The sequence below is a fragment of the Mastomys coucha genome, unplaced genomic scaffold (assembly GCF_008632895.1).
Source record: "Mastomys coucha isolate ucsf_1 unplaced genomic scaffold, UCSF_Mcou_1 pScaffold5, whole genome shotgun sequence".
In the NCBI taxonomy this organism is placed as follows: domain Eukaryota; kingdom Metazoa; phylum Chordata; class Mammalia; order Rodentia; family Muridae; genus Mastomys; species Mastomys coucha.
In genome coordinates this window covers 94,170,458-94,181,656 of record NW_022196911.1, presented here as the reverse complement: position 1 = coordinate 94,181,656, position 11,199 = coordinate 94,170,458, and the positions used below count along the sequence as shown (strand labels likewise).

Sequence of the window (11,199 nt, the reverse complement as noted above, 5' to 3'; positions counted from 1 at the left end):
AAAAAAAAATAGAAATGATAGCTCATCACTTTTTATTATTATTTTGTGCATGTAAGATCTGTAGAGGTTAGAAGATAACTCTGTGAAGTCAGTTCTCTCCTTCCATCTTATATGAGCTCTGAGGATCAAACTCAGGCATTTAGCCATCTTTCCACCTAATTGTTTTGGTCTTTTTGAGGGTTTCATGTAGCCCAGGCTGACCTCAAACATCAAAATCCACTTGCCACAGTTTTTCTTACACTGGGCTTATGCTCAGATTCTACACTCAAATTTTTGTTACTTACTGTTGAGAGTTCCAATAAATAAAAAGTATGCACAGAAACAAATAATGCTCTCTACAAGCTAACAAAAAAAAATGTGCATGTATCCAGTAATATTTTAAGTTTATATTTGCATCCCCACTACCATATTGTCTCCATTTCCTCCTAGGGGTCTACCTGCCATTACTACATTAATTTCAATTAAGGAACACAACTTTCTCAACTCACTTAAGAAATGTTAATATCTGCTATTTTCCCTAAAAATCTAAAAGAAATCTTTCAAAACAGAAAGTCTCATTTAACATCCTCTTTTAGCCTTTTATATTTCTATACTCAACAGTAAAATTTTTTCAAATAGCCTTAATGTTCATACTCTTAAGAAAACAAACATTCTGCTTAATATAAATAGCTCATGTCTGTAATCCCAATAGTTATGAGGTTAAGGCAAGATTACTAGAAATTTCAGGCCAGTTTGAAGCCAGCACAGACCAAATAGTAAATTTCAGGTTATCCTAGGCTACAGTATGAAACCCTGTCTAAAAAAAACAAATAAAATTCTGAGAATACTTTTTAGATTCCCTTTAAAACTATGCAACATTATAAATGGTATATTTATGACTTATGCATTCCACTATGCATAAGTCTTAAGTTTCCAAAAAATACTGAACTCTAAGAAATGGTATACATGCTGAATATTTACAAAAGTATACTACTGATTGCTTCAACTTTGAGATGAATCTAAACAAAAGATGAACTAATGGAGTTAAACAAAATGTCACAAATTTCAGAATTTAGGTGTGGGATACATGCATATTTATAAACTCCCATCTATTAATTTTTTAATACTAGAATGAGAAAACACTAAGAAATGAGAAACACTAAGAATGAGAAAACACTAGTAAGCACTGTAGTGATATGTACACTGACTTATAAAACATATTCATGAGCTAATTTCTCAGCCAGTGGTATTCACTTATAAAAATGTACTGAGTATAAGGCACATTATTTACCATGCTTCATTATTTACTAATCTTCACAACAACCTACTTTTCAAATGAAGAAACTCTAGTATTAAATCATTTGCCAAAGTTCCCAAAGAAATACTAAGATTCTACTCAGATAATATACAGCTCCTGTTCTGTTTTTGTGGGTCTGTACATAAGACAAGAACACAATATTTTCAAAGATAATTTGAAGTTAACACATATTTCTCACAAAAATAGAAAGCTGAAGGCATTATTAGCACATATTTCAAGGGAAAATTTGAAATCTACTAGTGTTTCAATACTAAGTGGTCAACAGTGGTGCTGTAAACAAAACTCAACCACTTTTTGCTAAACTCTATGGTAGAGTTTATGATACTTTATGATAAAGTACTCTAGCCAGGCAGTGGTGGCACATGCCTTTAATCCCAGCACTTGGGAGGCAGAGGCTGGTGGATTTCTGAGTTTGAGGACAGCCTGGTCTACAGAGTGAGTTCCAGGACAAGTCGGGGCTACAGAGAGAAATCCTGTCAGGAAAAGCCAAAAAAAATAAAAAAAAGAGAGAGAAAGAGAAAAGAAAAGAAAAAAAAAGTACTCTCATTAGCTCAATTTTCACTTAACAGTTACAAGACAGGATTTTTCAAAAGTAAGTTAAAACAGTGATAACTACAGACTTGGGAACATGGTAGACAAAATTGGTTAGGATAACTTATGCAAACAGTAGAAATGAAAATTTGTAATTTCTTAGTTCTCTTGTGAGCTCCAATAAAGTTTAAGAGCTGGTACCAATATGACTTACAAAATTTTAAGACAAAGCAACAAATAGTTAAACGAGTTCTGGAGAATATGCACTCCCTAGGGAGAAGCAAGTTCTCACAGCTGAAAGTTCTCCATTATTGAAAAGTAGCTACCTACCTTGCTTGAGTAGTTGGAGGCACTTGGAATGTTTACTTCTCAACTGGGTGAGGGGAAAGGCAGACTTACCTAAATGACTAGTCAAAGAAGAGCACGGCAAGCTTTAACAAAACAGTAAGGACTAATCGTCAATTCGGCCCAGCCCACCCTACCTCGGGACGAACAGACAACCGCTCACCTGGGGATCGGACTCCGACTCAGAGACCTCTTGCTCAAGAAGGGGCTGCTGGATCGCCTGCGGCCATAGGGGCTGGGCGACCTCCCGCTGTAAGAGCCGCTCCTTTCGTAGCTGGAGGACCGTCGCCGGCTGTAGGGACTCCCAGACCTCTGTCGTCGGCTGTAGGGACTGGGGGACCGAGTGCTGGACTGGTAAGCAGAAGGCTCTTTGTAAGGCGGGCTGATGGACTGCCTTCGGGAGGTGCTCCCGGGGCTTTTCTTGTAGGAGTCATAATTGCTAGAAGTGTGAGACCGTGGGGGGCTGAGGTCGTAATCTTGGCCGTAGGAAGCTCCAGAAGGGCTGTCATCTTGCTTGGAACTGTCAGACCACTTCCGATGGGGGCTCCGGGATCTCCGCTTCGGGCTGTCCACGGTTTTGTAACTTTTGGGTGTTTCCCTTTTCCGATGACTTTTACTCCGGTCCTTGTGCCCGGACTTTAACTCGCGTTCTTTCCGGGTCTTCTCCTTGTGCATTTTGGACGACCTGGACTCCTTGCCGCTGCCTCTGGCCACGGCTGCCTTCCCGTAATCGTCGCTCCCGTCCGCGGAACGTCTGGAACCCCCTGACATCCGGTCCTTCGTCGCCCCGGATTTGGAGACTTCCTGATTTTTCTCTCGGTCCGTCTGCTTCGTCCTCAGCGCGTCTCGGGACCGCCGGTGCTGGTGGTGACGGTGCCGGTGCAGGCGGTCGCTCCGATCCGCCCCGCGACGTTCCTCGTTCTCCCTCCGGTCCGACTTGAAGGCCGTGTCGTCGGAGAAGGTGTCGGAATCGGAGCTGATGTCATCGTACTCCACCAAGGGTTTGATGATGGTCCCCAGGGATGCCGCCTCGGGGGTCGTCACCAAGTCCGAGTCTTTCGAGTGCTTGGACTTGTGCCGCTTGTGCTTCGACCCCAGGCGGTGACGCTCCCTGCTGTTGGAGCCGCCGCCACCCCCCGACGGAGGCTGCGAAGTTCCAGAAGCCCCTCCGCTCCCGTCCTTCTTGCTCCCATGTCTCTCCGAATTGGGCATTCCCTTTCCCCGGGCCTGAAGAAGGGGGGAAAAAAGTTCCCCGGCGCTCCGAAAATCCCCACCCTCCCCCCCAAGCCCCGACTCCACGCCCACCGGAGAGCCCCGACAAGGGGGTGGGGAGGGACGGGGCCGCCGCAGGCCAGGCTCCTCCTCCCGCTCGCCGCCTCGGCGCCCTCCTACATGAGGTGGGGGTGAAGGAGAGAGGCGAGGAGCCGAGAGAGCCTGCTCGGCGCCGGCTCGCCACACGCGGGGAGCGGCTCGAGGCTGCCCCTCACGGACGCCCACTCCGCCGAGCCAGGCTTCGGGCCCGCGAGCCCGGGCGGCCGAGGAAGTAGGAAGCCGCCCGCCCGAGCCTGTGGGGCCGGCCGCGGCTCTGGAGCCCGGCTCGGGGCGGCCTGCGCGGCCTCGGCTGCCTCAGCGCGCCCCCCCGCTTTGTCCCTCGCGCCCGAGCGAGCCCCGTTTCTAGCCTCCGCCTCAACCACCGACCCCTCACACACACATTTCGCTCCCTCACACAGACTCAGTCACACACTAGATTAAACCGAAACGGCACTTGTGGGGGGGAGAGGGGGAGGGGCGGGCTCCGGAAGTATCGCGAGACTCCGCGCCAGGCTCCCGCGATACTTAGCCCTTCCTTCTCTCTCTTCTCCACCCCCTCCCACCTCGACCCATTACTTCACCAGAAAACGCGAGAACGGGAGCCGAGCCGCAAACGCAGCCCGTTAGACTCTCGCGATAAACTTCCAACTCTTTCCTCCCTCCCCCACCTTAGGGGAGCTTTAGAGCAGCGGAAGTCGCGGAGGTTACCTTTAAAATTTAAACCTAGCTGGTAACTCTTCGAGGAAATAGTCCCTGGTTCCGGTGGTGACGGGGGTCTTTAGCACAGCTTGTAAGAAGCCTTTTGATTAATAAAATTTTTAAAAAACGAGGGACAGGTGAGCGTTCTTACAGCGCGTCTGAATATTGAGGTTTTTAGTTGGTTGGTTTGGGGTTCTGAGTCAGGGTTTCTCTGCGCAGCCCTGGCTGTCCTGGACGTGTAGACCAGGCTGGCCTCGAACTCAGCGATCCGCCTGCCTCTGCCTCCCGACTGCTGCTGGGATTAAAGGTGTGCACCACCACCGCCCTGCTTCCAGTCTGAATGTTGAAACAAAGCTTGCTGCTGTGGCATTGACTAAATTTAGGCACTCCGGGCAGTGGTAGCGCACGCTTTTAATCCCAGCACTTGGGAGGCAGAGGCAGGTGGATTTCTGAGTTCGAGGCCAGCCTGGTCTACAGAGTGACCTCCAGGATAGCCAGGGATATACAGAGAAACCCTATCTCGAAAAAAAAAAAAAAAGTTTAGGCATTTTGCATTCATTTTTTCTGCCCGCACCCCCACGGGACAACTATCCTCCACTGCGGATGCACAGGCGAAGAGGCCCAGATTCAGAGAAGCTAGTAAAATGTCCAACTGCTGCAGCAAGTTCTCTGTGTCCCAGGCTGGACCCCCAACTGTGGCTATTCGGCCTCAGCCTTTTCTCTATTGCTGGGAAGTCTTAACCTAACAAACGTCCAGTTTCTGCAAACAGTGAAGACAATGAGACTCGAAAAAAAAAAAAAAAAACGGGTCTGGGCATGTGTACACTACTACCTTCAGGAAGTGCCAGTTGCAAATTGTCTCGGAAGTTTTTGTTTGGTTGGTTGGTTTTGGTTTTTCCAAGACAGGGTTTCTCTGTGTAGCTCTGGCTGTCCTGGAACTCACTCTGTAGACCAGGCTGGCCTGAAACTCAGAAATCCAACTGCCTCTGCCTCCCAAGTGCTGGGATTAAAGTCGTGAGCCACCACTGCCAGGCTTTGCCTACTCTCTTAGAGAAGGTCTCCGCCTAGCCTGGACCTCAGGTTCATCAGCCTAAGCACTGGAGTTAAAGTTTTGAACTCAGTGGCTCCAGGATTGCTTAGTCTGCAGGACAGACCCCCGGGGTAGGTAGGCCGCCAGAGTTCTGTGATAACAAACCAGTGGCCTAACAAATTCCCCACAGGGCAGGTCAGAAAGTTGCTATTTAGATTATGCAGATAGGAACTTAACAGGCCTGGGGCGATGGGACTTCCAGGGCTGTGGAGATGGCTCAGCAGTTAAAAGGACTGGTTGGTTGCTCTTCCCGAGGACCCGTGTTCAATTCCCATCATCCATGTTGCAGCTCACAACTCCAGCTCCAGGGATCCAACACCCACAGATAATGCATCTAGGTGAAACACCTGTGCACATACAACAAAAATAAATAAACCATAAAAAAGTGTAAAAAGATTATACAGACAGGAAGTTTAATTAAGGTTACAATAACTACCTCCACACACAAGTGAAAGTAGGTTTTTGGTGGTAGCGTGCCATTTTTGAGTCAGCACCTCTCTGTAACTCAGTCTGACCTGAAGCTCACCTCAGCTAAAGCTGACCAGCGTGGTAGCCCTCTTTTACTCTCCAAAAGTAACTGGGATTGCAGGTGTGAGTCAGCAGGACTGTTACTGCCTTGGGTTTAGAGTTTCTTAGGGCCCCTGGAGTGGTACAGGAACTTCCTCTGCCTCCCGAGTGCTGATGTTGAAGACCTCTCAGGCCTTAGTTTGTTTTGATTTTGAGACAGTATCTCCTTGTCTCTAAGGAGGCCTGGAGCTTAGTGGGTAGTGTCTGTGGCCGTGAGGCTGCAGATCCTTGCTTCCATCTCCCTTATGCTAAAATAACAGGTGTGTACCACTAAGCCAGGCAACCTTGTATACCTTGAATAGTTTTCTATTCCAGTGATGTTAAGCTTAAGCATGTATCTTTCTTCCTAGTGTGCCTTTTAAATGTTTCTGGTTTTGAGAACTGGTCTGTCTTTGTGACCTTGGCTAGCCTGGAATTCAATATATAGACTAGGTTGGCCTAGAACTTACAGAGATTAGCTTGCCTCTGCCCCACAAATGCTGGTATTAGTTTGTGCCACCTTAACCAGCTCATTTTTTATTTTTAGACTAGCTCCCAGCCAGGCGGTGGTGGCGCACACCTTTAATCCCAGCTCCCAGCACTTGGGAGGCAGAGGCAGGCAGATTTATGAGTCTGAGGCCAGCCTGGTCTACAGAGTGAGTTCCAGGACAGCCAGGGCTATACAGAGAAATGCTGCCTCACAAAAAAAAAAAAAAAAAAAAAAAAAAAAAAAAGACTAGCTCCCATATTCAAGCTGGCCTCAAACTTAGAGACTTATAACCTTTGTAAACTGTATATTTTCCTATAGCTACAGTTAGTATACAAGTTCCTGTTCATTTGTGTAGAAAGTTTCCAGGAGAAAGTGTTAGGTCTGAAACCCCAGGACAAATGACTCAGCAGGTGCCTATTTAACTATTTAATGTATGAAAGGGTCTCCCTCAGTCCCTACCTGTGTCATTGTCTGGCTCCTCAGCACTTTGCAGCCAGCTACCATCCTCACCCTCTCCTGCTCCTGAGCCTCACTCCCTTTCCCCAGCTGTTCTTCACTGAATAACCCTGACATTTTAGTGACACAGTTCATCTGTTTGCCTCATGGCTGCCCACTCTTGGTTCCCATTCTCCTGGCCTCTTAGATTCTGGCTTATCCCTCTCCCCTCCTCTCCTCTTCACATGGCCCAGTTCAGTCTGCTGGTCATGTTCTCTCTGGACTCTAATCAGTTGAGATTTTACTTTAGATATAAGGGAAAGCATGGGCAGAGGTAGAGACATCAGGGAGAGTCCAGAGTGAACCTGGCCATGAGAGGAGGGGAGGGAAGTAAGAGAGGAAGTGAGAAGGACCAAGGGCCAAGAGGCCCCTGGAAACCAGGAGACCTGGTTGAACAAGCTGGCCTCAAACTCAAAGAGATCCACCTGCCTCTGCCTTCCAGACACTGAGACTGTGGGCGCGTGCTGCCTACCAGGCTTAGATTTGTATATCATTTATGTTATGAAATATCTAAGATGTACTATTATGCTCAAAATATTCAAGCTGAATTTGCTGCATATTCCTGTTTCCCAGCACTTAGGAGATGAAGGCAGATTCAGAGTTCAGGGCTTATCATTGGCTATAGGAGACCCTGCCAAAAAAAAAAAAAAAAAAAAAAAAGATCGACGTGAAACTCAAATTAGCATTCCAAATTCTATCTAGCAACTCTGACAACTTCTCCCAACATATACCTGGATATCTGATATGCTAATGTAACAAAGGCCTTAGCACAGTTCACATGTTGGAAATGCCATTCAAACTGCCAAAAATAAAAACAAAGACTTAATTCATCAAAGTTTATAGTTTTGGGTCAATCTCTAAATGTCCTAACCTTCTGCTTCTGGCTAACTGTTGTTAACTGAAGTATGTCAACCCAGGACATAGTTCTTATGCTTAAAAGCTCACCCTGAGAAAGGCTCAGAGCTACCCTGTGATCCTGACATCCCATGTAGTTGCTGACCAGCTAATAAAGACTTTCTGTTTGTTTAAAACCCATGTTTGAGCTGTCTGGTGCTCTGGGGCTCTGGTGATGCCCCACAACATTTCTGGAAGTCCCAATGGAATCCCAGACACCAGAGGTCTAGACACTGGGACTTGAGAGACGAAATCTTTTGTGTTCAGACTCCATCTTAGAGAACCTAACCTAAGGTTGAACTCAAGTTAACTAATAGACGGGCACCTAGCACCAGTTTCCAGGCTACCCCCTAACAAAAGCTGCATCCAGCACCAGTTTCCAGGCTACCCCCCAACAAATCTGCACCTCCAGGTTACAAGCCTGCTCCTGGCACTTCACTTCCTAACAACCACCAATCAGAGGAAAACAGGAGTTAGGTTTATGGTTTGGCTCCCAGCACCAGCCATTATGTTAAAGGCCATAGTGGCCCCCCAATCAGATGTATACCAGGCCAGATACCCCCTTCTTGCCTCTGTAAATGCTTGCCTGAAACTAGGCTTAGGGCTCCACCTTCCTGCTGTGTCAGGGTTGGCAAGGAGCCCAAGCTCCAGCTTGAATAAAGAAACTCTAATGCTCTGTGGTAGTCTTTTGAGGTTTGTGAACGTTTCATGGCACAACAGAGTCTTAGAGCCCTGTGGAGTAAGGCTGAATGTGGTGGCCAGAGAACTCCTAGGGGTGCATCACATGAGATGTGCCAGGTCCCAGACTTCACTTTGATCAAGCAATGCTCAACACTTCAGAGGGTCTGGAACCTCCACCCCACAAGGAAGCAAATGAGAAAGTCTAGTCAGTCACCTCCAAGGGCAAGTCTAGTGAAAATGCTTTCTGTTTGTTACATAGGAGTGGCAGAATGGGGCTGCTGACCCAAGTGTCTGGGATCTAGGTGACGTCACTGGTCCCTCTGTCTATTCAGGTGTAAGAGTGCAGTGTGTGGTGGCCACCCCTGCTTTGTTTCATTATTGTTTGTTTTAGTCCTTCTGTCTCAGTCTTTCTTCATCAGTCTATTACTTGTCATTGTGACTTGCGACGATCCAGAATGTTAAACTATGGGCAATTCTGTTTGTAAACACTTCACTCCTTTGAAAGGTTTGCTTCAGTATTTCCAGGTGCATAAAAACAAGCAGGGCGAATAGTTCTCCCAGGTGAGCACTCCCTCTGCTCTGTGCCTGCTCTAAGCAGCTCTGGGGAAGGGGTAAAGTTCTCCTGGTCTGAGCCTGAAGGAAAAGAGAAAATTCCACACCTCTCTCTCTTTCATGATTCATGTTTCCTTATTAACTAATGATATATATATATATATATATGTATATATATATGTATGTATATATATATATATATGTATATATATATGTATATATATATGTATATATATATATGTATGTATATATATATATATGTATATATATATGTATATATATATATATTTGGAAAACTCAAAACCCACCACTCTGAAAAAAAAGTGGAAAAACCTGCCCCTGGACTGGGAGAGGTATCACCAGATAACAGCCTGGTCAGGAAGGATTTTCCCTTCTGCCCAACACTGAAGAAGACTTTACACAACGTTTCCTAGGTCCTTTTTTTCTTTTAAGATTTATTTATTTTATGTGTAGGAGTACACTGTAGCTGTACAGATGGCCGTGAGCCATCATGTGTGTGGCTGCTGGGATTTGGACTCAGGACCTCTGCGGGCCCTGCTTGCTCAGGCCATGCTTTCTATGGCTTAGTCTTAATACACTGTAGCTGTCTTCAGACACACCAGAAGAGGGCGTCAGATCTCATTACAGATGGTTGTGCGCCACCATGTGGTTGCTGGGATCCAAACTCAGGACCTTCAGAAGAGCAGTCAGTGCTCTTACCCACTGAGCCATCTCGTCAGCCACCTGCTAGGTTTTTTTTTTTTTTGGAGACAGGGTCTCTCTGTGTAGCCCTGGCTGTCCTGGAACTCACTCCATAGACCAGACTGGCCTTGAACTCAGAAATCTGCCTGCCTCTGCCTCCCAAGTGCTGGGATTAAAGGCGTGCGCCATGCTAGGTCCTTTTTAAAAGATTAAAGACAGATGCTAAAAAATATTTACTTTGAGCTGGGTGGTGGTGGTGCATGCCTTTAATCCCAGCACTTGGGAGACAAAGGCAGGTGGATTTCTGAGTTCGAGGCCAGCCTGGTCTGCAGAGTGAGTTCCCAGGATAGCCAGGGCTACACTGAGAAACCCTGTCTTGAAAAAAACAAAATAAATAAATAAATAAAATAATATTTACTTTGCTACCCAGTTGGCCCCAGATATTAGAAAAAGTTTATAAAAATTAAAAAAAAATCAAGGTATAATAAATAGGTGCTAGAGGAAGCTTTAAAAAATGCTTAGCAACAGAACACTTTTTCATAACCCACTGTCACCTTCTCTGATGATGACAATGCAGAAGTAATGGTCTTCTCTGGTGAGTATCTCACATCTTTAGGGGTCTTGCTAAGCATAAATAGCAGAGGATCTCTGAGTTAGAGGCTAGCTTCATTGAACCTCAGGACAGGTAGGGCTACAAGGAGAAACCCTGGGGGTGGTCAGGGTGGAAAGAGGGGACTACTACCAGGACATACTCCTGTCCTGCAGAGAATTTCCTTAAACATGAAGGTAAATGACTCAAAACAGCCTCAGGAAGTCTCTGAAACTGACCAGATTCTTTATACTCCTTCGGGTCAAGAGTAAACAAACCAAGCTGCAGAGACAAATGAACTACATCAAGACCAAGATCTTTCCCTCACTGATATCACTGCTGCGGTTCATTCCGGTTGTTTCCAGAGGCCAAGAACGTCTCAGTTGTTTTTTTTTGTTTGTTTGTTTGTTTTTGTTTTTGTTTTTTTGAGACAGGGTTTCTCTGTATAGCCATGGCTATCCTGGAACTGAACGTCTCAGATTTACAGAAATTGTGTTTGTGAAGATGTATCAAGACATTGAAGACATTTTGTGATTCATACTGTAGAGAGCAAGTTAAGCTGTGTGTTATAAAATGAATGATAATACACAGTAGAATCAGATGTGTTGACTGGAAAGAAGAAATGTTCTCAATTTAAAACCCCATATATACTTATAAAATTTATAAAAACGAATTAAATGGGTTAGACTCACTTCCAGGGCATGTACAAAGCAGCAGTACCTGAGTGTCGACATGGTGGTGCTGAACCTCAGGCAGGATGGGGAAGCCCGTGGATCTTTGTGACATCAAGGCCAGTCTGATCATGCATCCAGTCCTAGAGCTACTTGAGCCTTGTCTCAAAACCAAGAAGACAAACAACAACAAAACCCTAAAATATTGGTATCCTCTTTTTAAGAATTTTAGATAGCCGGGCAGTGGTGGCGCACGCCTTTAATCCCAGCACTTGGGAGGCAGAGGCAGAGGCAGGTGGATTTCTG

The 11,199-nt window shown here is 46.0% G+C and overlaps 1 protein-coding gene and 1 long non-coding RNA gene across 12 annotated transcripts in view; both read right to left on the bottom strand.

Moving 5' to 3' along the window:
• Cdk12 (cyclin dependent kinase 12) overlaps positions 1 to 3,928 on the bottom strand; it is an 81,928-nt gene extending 78,000 nt beyond the window's left edge. For all 11 annotated transcript variants that reach the window (XM_031354531.1, XM_031354528.1, XM_031354529.1 and 8 more), the window contains exon 1: positions 2,337 to 3,928. In XM_031354531.1, the coding sequence (XP_031210391.1) occupies positions 2,337 to 3,385 (1,049 nt within the window). In that variant the 5' untranslated portion in view covers positions 3,386 to 3,928. The remainder of the gene's footprint in view (positions 1 to 2,336) is intronic.
• Positions 3,929 to 5,404: 1,476 nt separating this feature from the next.
• Positions 5,405 to 11,199, bottom strand: part of LOC116078934 — a 7,697-nt gene continuing 1,902 nt past the window's right edge. The window contains exon 2 of the long non-coding RNA XR_004113663.1: positions 5,405 to 5,620. This is a non-coding gene — a long non-coding RNA (uncharacterized LOC116078934). The remainder of the gene's footprint in view (positions 5,621 to 11,199) is intronic.